The 14,915-nt window shown below is 42.8% G+C and overlaps 1 protein-coding gene across 5 annotated transcripts in view; it reads left to right on the top strand.

The window, feature by feature from the left end:
• CEP126 (centrosomal protein 126) overlaps positions 1 to 14,915 on the top strand; it is a 123,145-nt gene that overhangs the window by 76,982 nt on the left and 31,248 nt on the right. For all 5 annotated transcript variants that reach the window (XM_073613060.1, XM_073613061.1, XM_073613065.1 and 2 more), the window contains one exon: positions 11,142 to 13,122. In XM_073613060.1, the coding sequence (XP_073469161.1) occupies positions 11,142 to 13,122 (1,981 nt within the window). The remainder of the gene's footprint in view (positions 1 to 11,141; positions 13,123 to 14,915) is intronic.

The following is a 14,915-nucleotide window of genomic DNA, read 5'->3' on the forward strand; positions in this document are numbered from 1 at the left end:
GTCCCACTGCATGATTTTATCCAGCTCTTTGATGTATGATGGACTCTGATGGGACTCTTATTTAAGAGAGGACTCTAATGTAAGGGGGACTCTGATGTAAGAGGGGACCCTGATGTACTGTAAGGTGTACCAATACACAATCCCAATGGACACGTTCCTGGATAATGGCTGTGTGTATAAACAGGTGCTGTATAGAGCTGCATGATTCTGGCCAAAATGAAAATCACAATTTTTTTGCTTAGAATAAAAAGATCACGATTCTCGCAACGTAAAATCTTTCACATTATACAAAAACAAATGGGCTAACTTTACTGGTTAGTTTTTGTTTTTTTTAAGTCATTAAAGTATTTTTTTCCAAAAAAATTGCATTTGAAAGACGGCTGCGCAAATACAGTTTGACATAAAATATTGCAACAACCACCATTTTATTCTCTAGGGCAGGGGGTCTCAAACTGGCGGCCCTCCAGCTGTTGAGAAACTACAAGTCCCATGAGGCATTGCAATGCTGACAGTTACAAGCATGACTGCCTCAGGCAGAGGCATGATGGGACTTGTAGTTCAGCAACAGCTGAAGGGCCACCAGTTTGAGACCCCTGCTAGGGTCTCTACTAAAAAAATATATATAATGTTTGGGGGTTCTAAGTAATTTTCTAGCAAAAAAAAAATATATATATTTTGACTTGAAACCAACAAATATCAGAAAAAGTTTTAGTGTTTAAGTGGTTAAACGTTCCTCATTTACACACAAGTCTATTCCTTTGACAAATTGTTACAATGTTTATACCTAAAGTCCACTGCTAAAGAATGTTGTGATTTTTGGCAGACTGCCCGTTTTTTTTTTTTTCTTCCTTTCTTTTGATGGCTGTGGCTTCAGAAGAGCAGAGAGAATTCTTTGCATAGCAAGAATTGTGAAACATTTTTATCAAGATCGCTACGGGGGAAAAAATTGCAATAACGATTCTTGACGATTAATCGAAGTGCTGTAGCAACCATGGGCTGGAACCAAAGATAGTCAAGGCAGAAGAACGTCACCAGCACACTGTGGATCTCCAGGGTGGGTCCAAAGCTTTATTCTGCGATCACAATGCTATAGCAAAATCAACTTTTCGGAGCCTCTCAGGACGCCGTCATCAGGATTGTGACAAATGCGTTACAACTAAGAAACCCTTTAAATAACCGTCCACCAATCAGTGTTACAAAATTCATTCATTAGCTGCCATTGTAACCAAAGCTCATGTGTTGTCAAGAAAGCAAAGATATGATAGATTGAGTGTGTATATCCAATACGCCTCACGGGTGAAGAAGGGGGCAATCATGGTTTCCTCCTCTTGCTGGTCAGTTGACATGTTCAATGACCATGCCACTGATTGGTGGACAGTTATTAAAATAGTTTCTTGTTTATAATACATTTCTCACATGCCTGATGAAGGGGTCCTGCGAGGCTCCGAAAAATTGCTTTTGCTATAACAATGTGATCGCTGAATAAAGCTTTGGACGCACATTGGAGATCCACAGTGTGCTGGTGACGTTCTTCTGCCCTGATGTAAGGGGGACCCTGGTGGGGACCCTCACGTGAGCGGGGCTCTGATGGGAACAAGTTTCTTTGAAATTTCTTTGCTTTGTTTTACTGACGTTTTTCTTCAGTAACAAAAAACCCAAGTAAAACATTTATCAATGTAAATATTTTTCATTTATTTTATAAAACTGATTTTTTGACAGGTCTGAAAGGTTTAGACACCCCTGTTTTAGTCTATTCCCAGAATACCAGGATCACTTTGTACACAAAGGGCACAGATTCCCTTTTTTATCATGTTCTGGTCTATAGTTTATTTATTGATCCCCTCTATAACCTAGGCTTTTTAAACTGAAATGCTGATTTGTCTATTGTCTGTATTGTCCTAAATTTTATTAATTTATTACTAAAAAGCAAGCAGAAGTCACCTTTGTGCAGTTTCATTTATAACCACTAGATGTCAACAAAGCTCTTGTCAAAAGGGGAAACCTGCCCGAAATGGCAAAGATAAAGGTTTTCCCAGTCTAGAATTAGTCATGTATTCTAAAAGTGAGAGTCGTTTTTGCTGCTGCTGGATGTCTGTCGGGGTTTAAACCAACAACCACTTTTTCTGTGTTTAGATTAAAAATGGAACGTGCTGATGACTAGTTTGTGTGATCTGTTGTTGATATGGTCATGCAGTACTTTGTATACAGCATACAGTCTATACAGTATCTCACAAAAATGAGTACACCCCTCACACTTTTGTAAATATTTTATTATATCTTTTCATGTGACAACACTGAAGAAATGACACTTTGCTACAATGTAAAGTAGTGAGTGTACAGCTTGTATAACAGTGTAAATTTGCTGTCCCCTCAAAATAACTCAACACACAGCCATTAATGTCTAAACCGCTGGCAAAAAAAGTGAGTACACCCCTAAGTGAAAATATCCAATATATTATCGTGTCAATATTTTGTGTGGCCACCATTATTTTTCAGCACTGAACTTCACAGGTTGCCACTGGAGTCCTCTTCCACTCCTCCATGAAGACTGTCATGGTTATGCAATAGTGTTGTCTATCAGCTTACCTGTTTCCATGTGTTCATCTCTAAAGACCAGCTGACTCTCACCTGACTGCTTTTATTAACTCTCCTCTAGCAAGGCTCCACCCCAGCTCCTATCAGAGAACTCTATATTAACCTCTGCACTGCAAGCCAACCCTGCTGATCAACCTTTGTGTGTTTGGCTTCCTGTTCCTGCCTGCCCCGTGCTCTACGTTTGTTTCTGTTACCGGCCTTGGCGTGTTCTCTACTATTCCTGTTTGCTGGGACCCTGACCCTTGGCGTGAACTCTGTTGTCCTTGTCTGCTTGTGGCCCTGACCTTGGCTTATTCCTTTACTATCCCTATCCTCCTGTTGCCTACTGTGGGTGTGAGCTGGGGGACCCTGGGGGTCGCGACCTGGAGCCAGTTGCAGCCCAGTCCATCCTCACCTCTAGAGGCTCTGGTGAAAACCTGCTGGCTCTTAGACTCCATGCCCCAGGGAATCCTACGCTCTAACCCCGGTGGGATCAGTGTTGGTGTCCCAGCGGCCCTGCCTTCCTTACCACCCGGACTCCCATCCGCAGCAGTCAGCCGTAGGGTCCACTGCCTTGTGGTGCACTCCTGATCCCAACGGTGTGCATCTGTCACCCAGCCTCTAGGTGACCTGACAATGACATCACGGAGCTGGTGGATGTTAGAGACCTTGCACTCCTCCACCTTCTGTTTGAGGATGCCCCACAGATGCTCAATAGGGTTTAGGTCTGGAGACATGCTTGGCCAGTCCATCACCTTTACCCTCAGCTTCTTTAGCAAGGCAGTGGTCATCTTGGAGGTGTGTTTGGGGTCGTTATCATGTTGGAATACTGCCCTGCGGCCTAGTCTCCAAAGGGAGGGGATCATGTTCCCCTTCAGTATGTCACAGTATTGGCATTCATGGTTCCCTCAATGCACTGTATCTCCCCAGTGCCGGCAGCACTCATGCAGCCCCAGACCATGACACTCCCACCACCATGCTTGACTGTAGGCAAGACACACTTGTCTTTGTACTCCTCACCTGGTTGCCACCACACACACTTGACACCATCTGAACCAAATAAGTTTATCTTTGTCTCATCAGACCACAGGACATGGTTCCAGTAATCCATGACCTTAGACTGCTTGTCTTCAGAAAACTGTTTACGGGCTTTCTTGTGCTTCATCTTTAGAAGAAGCTTCCTTCTGGGACGACAGCCATGCAGACCAATTTCATGCAGTGTGCGGTGTATGGTCTGAGCACTGACAGGCTGACCCCTCACCCCTTCAACCTCTGCAGCAATGCTGGCAGCACTCATACCTCTATTTCCCAAAGACAACCTCTGGATATGACGCTGAGCACGTGTACTCAACCTCTTCCTCAGAGAGTTCTTTGCCATGAGGTGCCATGTTGAACTTTCAGTGACCAGTGTGAGAGAGTGAGAGCGACCAAAATTTAACACACCTGCTCCCAATTCACACCTGAGACCTTGTAACACTAACGAGTCGCATGACCCCGGCGAGGGAAAATGGCTAATTGGGCTCAATTTGGACACTTTCACTTAGGGGTGTACTCACTTTTGTTGCCAGCGGTTTAGACATTAATGGCTGTGTGTTGAGTTATTTTGAGGGGACAGCAAATTTACACTGTTATACAAGCTGTACACTCACCACTTTACATTGTAGCAAAGTGTAATTTCTTCAGTGTTGTCACATGAAAAGATATAATAAAATATTTACAAAAATGTGAGGGGTGTACTCATTTTTGTGAGATACTGTATAGACTGTATGCTGTATACAAACTACTGCATGACCATATCAACAACAGATCACACAAACTAATCATCAGCAGGTTCCATTTTTAACCTATTGAAAAGATATAATAAGATATTTACAAAAATGTGAGGAGTGTACTTTTGTGAGATACTGTAAGGCCCCTGGGGGGGGGGCACACTGGGGCGGGGGCGGCGTGGGCGGTAAAGCGCCGCTATTGTTAGCGGCGCTTTACTGTCGGTATTCGGCCGCTAGCGGGGCGGTATACACTCCGCTCCTTCCCCGCTCCACAGATGCTGCTAGCAGGACTTTTTTTCCCTTCCTGCCAGCGCACCGCTCCAGTGTGAAAGCCCTCGGGGCTTTCACACTGGAGACAAAGCAGCGTCACTTTCTGTTTGCAGGCGCTATTTTTAGCGCAATAGCGCCTGCAAACTGCCCCAGTGTAAGAGGGGCCTAACTTGCAGAGTTTGTATACAATCAGATGTTTTGTTTACACATTCATTGTTTAATAGTCTGTATTCTGTAATAGTCTGTACTCTTCTAGGGGACTTCTGGTTACTATTGCCTTGGTAGTTGTTGGGGGTGCAGTAATTAAACATTAGGGATATAGAAACAGGTCATCAAAACAAACGATTATGAAAAAGATAAAATGTTCATAGTGCTGAAGATTTAGCAGGTTTATCATCCAAAATGAACTGAAGTGGTTGTAAACCCTTTGGCACCTTTCACACGGTTGTTCCGATCAGGTCCGCCTGTCAGTCCGCTGACACCCACCAACATCTGATCCGTTCTCTTCCGCTAAAAACAGATGGATGGATTCCCAATCCATCCAGCCAATCAAGTCGGATGGAAACGGACAGGTGATCTGCTTCTATTATTCTAATAAATGATTTGGACCAGTGCACAAAGCAAGGTCCAAAGACATGGATGAGTGAGTTTTTGGGTAAAAGAACTTGACTGGCTTGCACAGAGTCCTGACCTCAACCTGATAGAACACCTTTGGGATGAATTAGAACGGAGACTGCGAGCCAGGTCTTCTAGTCCAACATCAGTGCCTGACCTCACAAATGTACTTCTGGAAGAATGGTCAAACATTCCCATAGACACACTCCTAAACCTTGTGGACAGCCTTCCCAGAAGAGTTGAAGCTGTTATAGCTGCAAAAGTTGGGCCAACTCAATATTGAACCCTATGGACTAAGACTGGGATGCCATTAAAGTTCATGTGCGTGTAAAGGCAGGCATCCCAGTACTTTTGGTAATAAAGTGTAGTTTAGCCAAGACCCCAAACCAGTGTTCTTATTCGCCAGTCAGGGTCACCCGCACGTCAGGACTATTGCACCTCACACACTTCATATAACAATAACTGATTTGTCCAACATATTGAAGCAAAAATATTTCGGGTCTCTATCTGCTTCAACATGTTGTGTCCTGGAGGAATGCAGGGCTTATGTCACTCATGTCTCCCAGACATCTTTCACGCTCCTAACAAATAATAACATTCCTCCCAGTTTCATATTTCCATCTTTACAATCTGTCAGTTAACAGTTACATTGTGAAGTCTTTCTTCATGCCACATGTCAGTGTGATGGACGTGTACTTTAAGCCTGTTAGCAAGTTAATGTGGACAGAACTGCGCTATCCATCAACAAGTATGGCCTTCCAAACTATTCTCTCTGTTCTTTGTATTCCACTGTGCACAGTGTGGGATGAGGATCAGGCTTTATATATAAAGGAGAAGTGTCTATAGAACGATTGGACTTTTACCAAAATACTTCCAGTGAACTTTTCCATCGCCCGAGCATGTACAATCATATCCACTCTGTCATCTGATTCAGATGTGCACATCGTTCCCCCACATATGCATTATAAGCAATTTATCAATAACATTACTGATACGCAGTTAGCGACTTTTTGCAGAAAGCCAGTTCCTACGTTCTCTTCTCCTCCATTTCTAACCAATCCCCCCAGCGCTGACATACGCAGAGAGCAGTGACACATGGCTGTCACAGGAAGGTCAGAGGTGTCTTTGACGTCTGGTCTGTGATTGACAGGTTGGCTTTACTTTCTCTGTTCTGTATGAGAAGCAAGATGGCGGCACCTGGTGGAGAATAATTGGATCTTGGTTGATAGAAGAGTTATATAGTGGTGGACTCTGATTACATTGACACAATGAGGGGTTGCTGTAAATTGGTTTTGATAATTCCATAATTTGTATGGAAGAGGAGGGTATACAGCAAGCCAACCTTTATGGGTCCCTGACTTTTCCATACCTTGTATGGGGGGGGGGATTTATAGCCAGCCATTGGCTCCCGCTGCTGTCAATCAAATCCAATGACATGGGCGCCAGGGGGCGGGGCCGAGTCATACATTCGGTGGCTATGGATGCCGAATGCTGGACTCGGAAGCGCCCCCGCAAGGTAACCCCCTCTGGAGAGCGCTTCTCCTAGGTGGTTATCTGATGTGGGGAGGAGCCGCGAGAGCCGCCGGGGGACCCCAGAAGATGAGGATCGGGGCCACTCTGTGCTGCACAGTGGAGGTAAGTATGATATGTTTGTTAATTTAAAAAAAAAACCCCTTACAATCACTTAAAGGTTATCAATCTGGTGTTGTTGAGTATTTCAGTGTAAAGTGTTAAGTTCAGTATTAGGGTTCTAGTTAACTAAGTGCTAGTTCACACCAGATGCAATCCAGTGCGTTTTTTTTTTTTTTGTATGAAAAATGCATGCACAGTATTTTCCCTGTATTCCAATGGCCCTAGTTCACTCAGGTCCAGTAAGTTTCCAGTGCAGAAAAAGTAGAACATGCTGCATTTTTTTTGCACAGAACTGTATTGGAACACAGCAAAACGTATCAAAAATGCACCGGAACTGTGAGCAAAAACTCATCCAAAACGTATCCGGAGTGCATTTTTGTGGTGTGAACTGGCCCTTAGTGTGACTCTTATAAACTGAGCGGAATTCAGCTTTTCCCTAACATTTGGTACCCCCAACCCCAGCTGGTAGTACATTGTATGTGATGACTTCAACAAGGCAGTGGCTTCATGGTCAGTGAAGTGCAGCAGCTTTGTGGGACCAGCCGTGAATACCAGAACTGGCAGAGATGGAAGCCTAAAGGATCAACGAAGAGTAAGAGGTAAGCAGTGGCAGCTGGTGGTTTAGTTTTTGTGGGGGTGGCAAATCCCTCTCCCCCTCCTCGGTCGGTGGAACCCCCCCCCGCTTCGTCGAGTCACCCGTCAACCGCATCGCCCCCCCCCCCCATCCCCCGATCCCCCGAAGGTCTCGCGGTCAGTCAGTCAGTCATCCAGCACTTACCCCAACAAAGTTCCAGGCGGGTAACTCGCCCTTACGGGTGACGTGCGAGCGTTTCTTCCTCTTCTGCATCACGGCAGCTTCCGCCATGGATCGCCTGTCCTTTCAGCCAATCCCTGCTTCCTGATTGGCCGGGAGGAGGATCAGTGTGAGAATAACAAATATTAATTCGCTGTTCTCATACAACTGGGTGGGTTTGGAGTGCAATGCTCTGCGCCCCGAGCTCACCCTTTTTTTGAAGCCTATTAGAGCGTGCTTCAACACCCCCCTACCTCCCCATTGGAATTCATGCATCCGGCGTCCTGTATGTAGGTTAGCGGGCCGTTCGCCTCTAAAGGACGGGCCACCACTGAAGGTAAGTACTGTTTATACTTCAAGGGCACGTATGCAATGTGCTTTAAGAGTGTGCTTAGCTCTCTACTTCAGATTCGGAACTCCATAACCAGTGGAGCTCTATTACAATGAATGAAGGAGAAGAAAAATAGCCAGTAGAAGAGTCCGTCATATGACCTAAGAAAGTCCTGTGACCAGCCAGTCTTCAATCACAGGGTTCTTCCTGTGACATTAAAAAGGGAGAACTCTGTGACATACAACAGGCTCCACATCATGACTTGCATTTTATGAATGGGCCGCACAGTGCAATCCATGGTGTGGACAAAGCTTAGTGGTGTATAGCAAAACAGCTGGTAGAGATATCCGCTGTCCATCATAAATCAAGCCACAACTGGCTAGCTGTGCATGCAGAACTTGAGGTTTTCTGGCACAGATACAGCCTAAAAAGCCTTTTCAAGCCTGTGAAGTTTTATATGGCTGAAGGGGTTAAAACCCTAGCTGAATTAGGAGGAGTATCCTGGCAATATTCTCTAATTGTGTGTAATCAGTAATAAATAGCGCTGATTTGATTGAAGACGTTTTTATTGTTTCGTTCTTCTGCAATAGTTTCATGTTTAGAATTCAGCTGGAGCGGATGTGTCCATTAAAAAAAGCCTGTAATCCACAGTTTGTTTGTTTTTTATGTATATGAGAATGTTAGCAGCTTATCAAAAATCTTTTTTTTTTTACAATTTTTTTTTTCAATCTTTTGATCTGTGATTACACATGCAAGCAGTTTAAGTACTTGAACCGGATAAACAGGATAAGGAGCCAATCAGTCCCCATGTGCATGCTGATAGAAGAAGAGAGCAGAGTAACAGTGAAGTAAGCTTAAAATGCACTAAACTCTGGTTTAAAAAGCAAAAATTATATTCAAGTATGTATTCTTAACCTTCTGTTGCTCTCAACCTTTCTGCAAACCTTCAAATTCCTTTTTTCTGCTGTGATTTGACATCCCGTTAGAGGATGTTTACCTTTGTCCCAATGTATGTTTGAATGCATCTACTATCTCTTGCTCGCTCCCAAGATGGACTAAGGACTATGGGATGTGTAGCATAGAGCAGTGCACTGCTTGTTCCAAACAAATTGAGCCCCCATTCACCCCAGTGCGACTTGTCATGTGATTTGACAGGTCTAAATTGCATGACAAGTCGCACCCTATTGTCGCCAATGGAACTGTTCAAATCGGTACCACGCCCATTTGAAAAAAAAAAGTTCCTGCACTATTTTTTGCAATTTCAGGTGCGACCTGCATAGACACCTGTGCATGAAGTCGCTCAGATGTCAGCCAAGTCACACTTGAAGTCACACTGACCTGCGGCTTTGAAATCGTGTGATTTTCAAGTGAAGTCGCACAATTTCAAAGTCGGATTCAGTGTGAACTGGGGCTGAAGTGAGAGAAAAAAGGAGAGGTTTGGTAGCTGATAGATGATCTTACAGGGAAGCAGAGAAGCACTACTGCTGAGCAACTGCTGTCAAGTTGTTGCTCCATCAGGACAGTTCAATACTGGTTCTAGTATAGATCTGTGAAGTCATTGTTTTGTCTGAGCCCATCCAAGTTTTATCTTGTGTTGAGACCTGATGACGGGGAAGTGTTTTTGCCCCCGAAATGCAATGGATGTTTTTATATGACTTTTTTTTTTTTCTTTTTTACCAGCAACTAAAATTTACTTGAACTCTTTTATCTGATTTTGGTCTAGGCTCCTTTCTGTATTTCTAGGGTTCAATTTGCATATATGTGAACCCAGCCTAAATGTTTCATTTATTTCCAAGCTGGTGTCCTGCGTTAAGGGGCCCATTTATACCTATGCCTTTTAACACACATTAACGCATGTGCAGAGGTGCATCATTTTCTGTCATAGGTCATAGGTGTAAAATCAGCCACAAAAAAAAATGAATGCTTAAATTTTTTACAGCCCAGGTTTTTTTTGCCTAAAATTATCCCCCTGGAGGTTTTACAACAAAATCAGCTTTCCCTGCATGACTCATCTTCAGTCTGGAGCTGTCCGCTGCAGTACTTGTCATGACAAGATGTTCTCAGTCTTCCGTGTGTAATTAGGCCCATGTCATTTAGTCCTGAAGACTAAGGACATACTGTGAATGAAAGTTGTCATGGGCCCACCCACATAGCACCTTTCATTCACTGTGTGTTAATGCAGAGAGCAACACTGGCATCATCACGTCAGCTGTGTTCTCAGCATCATCAGAGATCCTCCCACCTGGGAGAAGATCGAAGGAAAAGAGGATGTCGTGACATTTTTACCACCCTGAAGATTTCTGAAAAAGGTATATACAGTATTAAAAAAGGGCCCAGGGAGAAAGCTGGGCGTGAGGGACTAGCCTGGAGTTGGGTCTAACATTTCTCAGATAATTATCAGAATACAAGGTATTTAAACTAGTTTTAACTTAATGTATTCTAAGCATTAAGGTAAAAACCTTCTGTATTGAGCCCCCCCCCCCCTTTTATACTTAACTGAGCCCACAATGTGCACAAGAGCAGTGGCTGTCCCTGCTCTCTCTCTCTCCTCATTGGACAGAGAGGCAGCAGCGAGAGCCATTGACTTCTGCTGCTGTCAATCGCAGCCAGTGAAGAGAAAGTGGTGGGCTAGGGCACGCTGCACTGTCAATGGACATACAGAGCTGGCTCGGGAGAGAGCACACATGAGTGCCCCCATAGCAAGTGGCTTGCTATGGGGGCACTGGGCGGGGAGGAGGAGTCAAGAGCACCAGCGGGGGATGCCGGAGAAGGAGGATCAGGGCTGCTCTGTGGAAAACAATTGTAAGGATGTTTGTTATTTTTAAAAAAAATAAATAAATGTTACCTTTTTAGAATCACCTTAAAATGGTAATGTTGAGAGAAGTATTCTCCAAGACACAGCTGACTACCTTTCCAGTGATCCCTAACTAATATCTGATTTTGTTGCATTTTGCCTAACAAGCCATCTGCTGGAGCAATATGCTCTACAGGAAAGTTTAACTGTTTCTGTGAACATTCTGGTTAGTGTTACACACCTTTGCATGTTTTATTGCATTTTTTTAATAGATATGTTGGTCAATTAAAGGTGATTTACCAAAAAATAAATAGGTAATAATTAAAGGTCATACTAATTGTAAACCTTGTATTTATTTTTCAGAATTTCCATCAGGAAGTGGAACAGCTAGAACATTCGGAGAGTTTGTCAAGTTTGGACAGTCTAGAAGAAGGCCTGAACACAAACGAGGAAAATGATACAGTGCAAGAGCTTCCAATTGATACTTTGCACAGAGCGTTGTTAGAAATCTCTTCCACGGTGAACAGTGGAAATCACTACACCAATCAAAGTAACAGTGGGTTAAACAGTGGAAAAACTTCTCCTGAACCTAATCAGGTCATGCCGGATATATTAAGAGAACAAAACTTATCTGTGAAAGAGTGGCACAGATCTGATGCTGAGCAAACAGTGACAGATACTACATCACACAATGGATCCTCCTACGCTTCCTTCTCCCCAACACGAGAAATAAATCACTTCTCAGAAATTCCCATTGCAGAGGAAAAGACAGGTTATCCTGACATGGGTTATAGGGAAAGTACAACTGTTGTGGTTAGGCCAAGCAAAGCTTGGGCCACTCCCGACCCAACCCCAAGAGAAACCACACAAGCCTTGATGCAACAAAATAACAAAGACATGGTACAATGCCATGGCATATCAATAAAGCCCATAATGACTCAGCCCTTGGCAACTCCAATAGTCGTTCCATTATCTGGAAGTTCTGCCAGTAACTGCCTACCCAACTCTGATTTAAAACAAAGTCAACATATACATGAAATCCATTTAACAAATTCCGTTTCTGATGCCATGGCTAGTTCAAATAATTCACAGTTTCATAGAGTGAAAAGTGACCTGATTAAACCTATAGAAAGCAGCAATCAGAACACCCCGTTGCAGGGATACCTCTCCTCACCCAATTTAGTTTCTAATATCAAATCTGGTGTTATGCGAGAAGAAAAGGAAGATCAAAAAAAAAGTGGGCATTCCCAAGATGATCCTGATGTTGTTTTGCCTATGTTTTATATCAAAGCAAGAACTAACAGTGCTGGAAAAGAAGGACACAGATTGTTAAAAAGTATATTAAAGAAAGGATCAAAGTATGAAAAGGGTTATAATAGGACTCTGGGTATTGGAAAATTGTTTCAGCTGGGGGAGAAAAGCTCAGATGGCCTTAGGGACAGCGTGGAACTGGCTAAGGAAAAGGAAAAAAATAAAAATAAAAAATTAAGATGGCTAGATGAAACTGACAAAATATTGGATAACAAAGAGGTGCCAAGAACAATTAGGAATTTGGAAGCTAACCTGAAGCCTCAATTGGAGCCCCCTGCTGCTGGAAACTTTATGGAACATGTTCTTGTACCTACTGTTTCCATAACTGACCAAGTAGGTCCTTCTACTGGGACTCCTAGCTCTGTTTATTCTACGGGTTACCATTTCACCAAGCAGGCATGGATGGCAACTAAAGGAGAGGAAATTAACTCTGTAGGCCATACTCATGCCATTAGAGCACCACCGAAGGCAAAGACAAAGATAGCAAAGCGCCTAAAATCAGCTAAAAGTCCATCTGTGGTTGCGTATCGGAATAGGAGGGGTGTCATTATACGGCCTCAATCAGCTACTGAAGCAAGTAAAATTGCAAAGACTCAGGGAAAGGTGATGGTTCCTCATCCTCCACCCAGGCATGCCATGGACAATAATATTAGTGAGGCCATCACAGAAACCAAGGGTCAGCCTGCGAACATAAACATTTCTCAGGTTAATCATTTGAACAATGTTGTGCAGTCACCCAGTCATGGTTTGACAAGAGATGCAATGCCTTCTAAAACATTATCTCGTTCTTTGGGTAATCTGATTGCTGCACAACAACCTGGCCCTCCCGATGCTGAGAATGCCACAAAATCTCTCCTTACTTTGAACAGTGATCGGGTGTCAGCTTTACAAGAAAGCTTACCCGTTTCTGCCAAACGGAAGCCTGTATATGGAGAGAATGGACTACGTGTAGACCATACTCCCACCGATGAGGAAATTGCTCTTTTGTGGAAAGGAGTACGAAGTGCCTTATCTCATAAAAACTCTACTGCTGGTAAGTTGGTCTATTTGCTTGTAAAATTACAAATATATTCTAAAAAAGATCAAGTTGCCTTTCCATTTTGGGAAAAGTTACATCAAGGTAAAGGCAAAGAGTTCAGGTCCCAGTGCAGGCTCACACCTGTCATCACCTCAGCAAATATACCAAATAACCAATGATCTGCAATTAGGTAACAATGCTTATTATTGAGTGCAATTAAATGTGAAAGGTTTCTGGCCAAGATGTAACCAAACTATTGTTTTTTTAATGACTAAAAGGTTTGGAGTTAATACATTGTGGATCACAGTGTTAATTTCGTTGACAAAAATATTTTCATCATAATTTTCATCAGCTGCATGTTCTCAGTGCCAAAAACCAAGCAAAAATAAAATTTTAATTAAGTCAATTAACGAAAGCTATGATGAAAATCAATCCCAATTTTCGTCAGTGAACGAAAACGGAACAAAAATTTTAGGGGAGGGGCATTTACCCACCTGAACTTCTGCTTTCCTTGGAACTCCGCCTGTCTGTTAAAGCCCCAGCCCCCTGACACTATCGTCAATCTGTATTGGCTGAGAGACGCAGGCTCCCATCAATGCTTTCCTGTGCAGTTCCGCACATTACACTCATTCACACTATCTCTTTGGAGACCTCTGCTGGCCTTTTCTAAATCGGCAACACTATTCCATCCCGAGCCTATAATAAGAGCACATTAAAGTTTAAAAATACAGTACATTGCACTATTGCACTACCACTTAAGAATAAGTAGCGGGTATCGACTGGTGACCAAAGTGACCATGTGCAAAATTGTATATATATCTATATATAGTGCATCTACTTATGTATACAAACTGTGCTTTTATAAAGTGCTTAAATTGTAAAAAAACAGAAATAATCCAGTGCATTAAAGTGCTAATGTGTAGAAATCTTCATGCATAAACATGCACTAAATAAAAAACATGAAGTCTCTTCCAATTCAATCCAATCTTCTGATTCTATTGGAAATTATCAAAACCGTGTGCTTGTGTCCACTCTTGTGCTCCCCCTTTGGTGTATGCGCTCCCCCTAGAGCATGTGACCTTGCAGCTAAGCTTGGTCAAAGCACGCTTTTGCACCACCTCTGGGTTCAATATCTGTACTCAGATCCTGGGCTGGTTGCTTGTGCGTTATTGCACATTAAAAATATGACAGAGGAAACTAGATAGTGTAATACCATTTTATATATTTATTAAAAAGTAACAAACGTCCCTTTCATAGGGTACTCACATTTTATGGGTGCTATAGCGCACCACTCTATAAATGCTGAAAATTGTATAAAACACTGAGCTGATGTGTCCCTTCCTTTGCTGAGAACGCTCTGCCATCTCACACACCGTCCTGTCCCCTTCCCAACGCATGTCGATATCAGGAAATGACGTATCTTCCTCAGGAAGATAAAACGAGGTATAATCGCTAAATGATTGTTGTATGTATTATAACAGTATTTTTGATGCAGTAGTTATCTATTGAAGGTTTTAGTAGCATTAGCTTATGGGGTGGTCACGTGGTATTATCTAGATAGAGCGGCACTTTATTTGATAGAACAATTACAATGGCATTACAGCCAATAGAGTTTACAGTTTTTTGGTTTTTCTTATATTTTAATGTTGCACTTCTGTTTCTCAAAACACAATATTTTTGTTGATTTATGAAACTTGGTTAAATCTGTTGGCTAAATCTGTGTCTGTAGTGCATGTTCAAACCTTAATACCATAAATAATAAGGCCTCTTTCACACCGACGATCCGTTCAGGTCCGCCTGTCAGTTTT

Source organism: Aquarana catesbeiana, linkage group LG02 (genome assembly GCF_042186555.1).
Source record: "Aquarana catesbeiana isolate 2022-GZ linkage group LG02, ASM4218655v1, whole genome shotgun sequence".
Taxonomy (NCBI): Eukaryota; Metazoa; Chordata; class Amphibia; order Anura; family Ranidae; genus Aquarana; species Aquarana catesbeiana.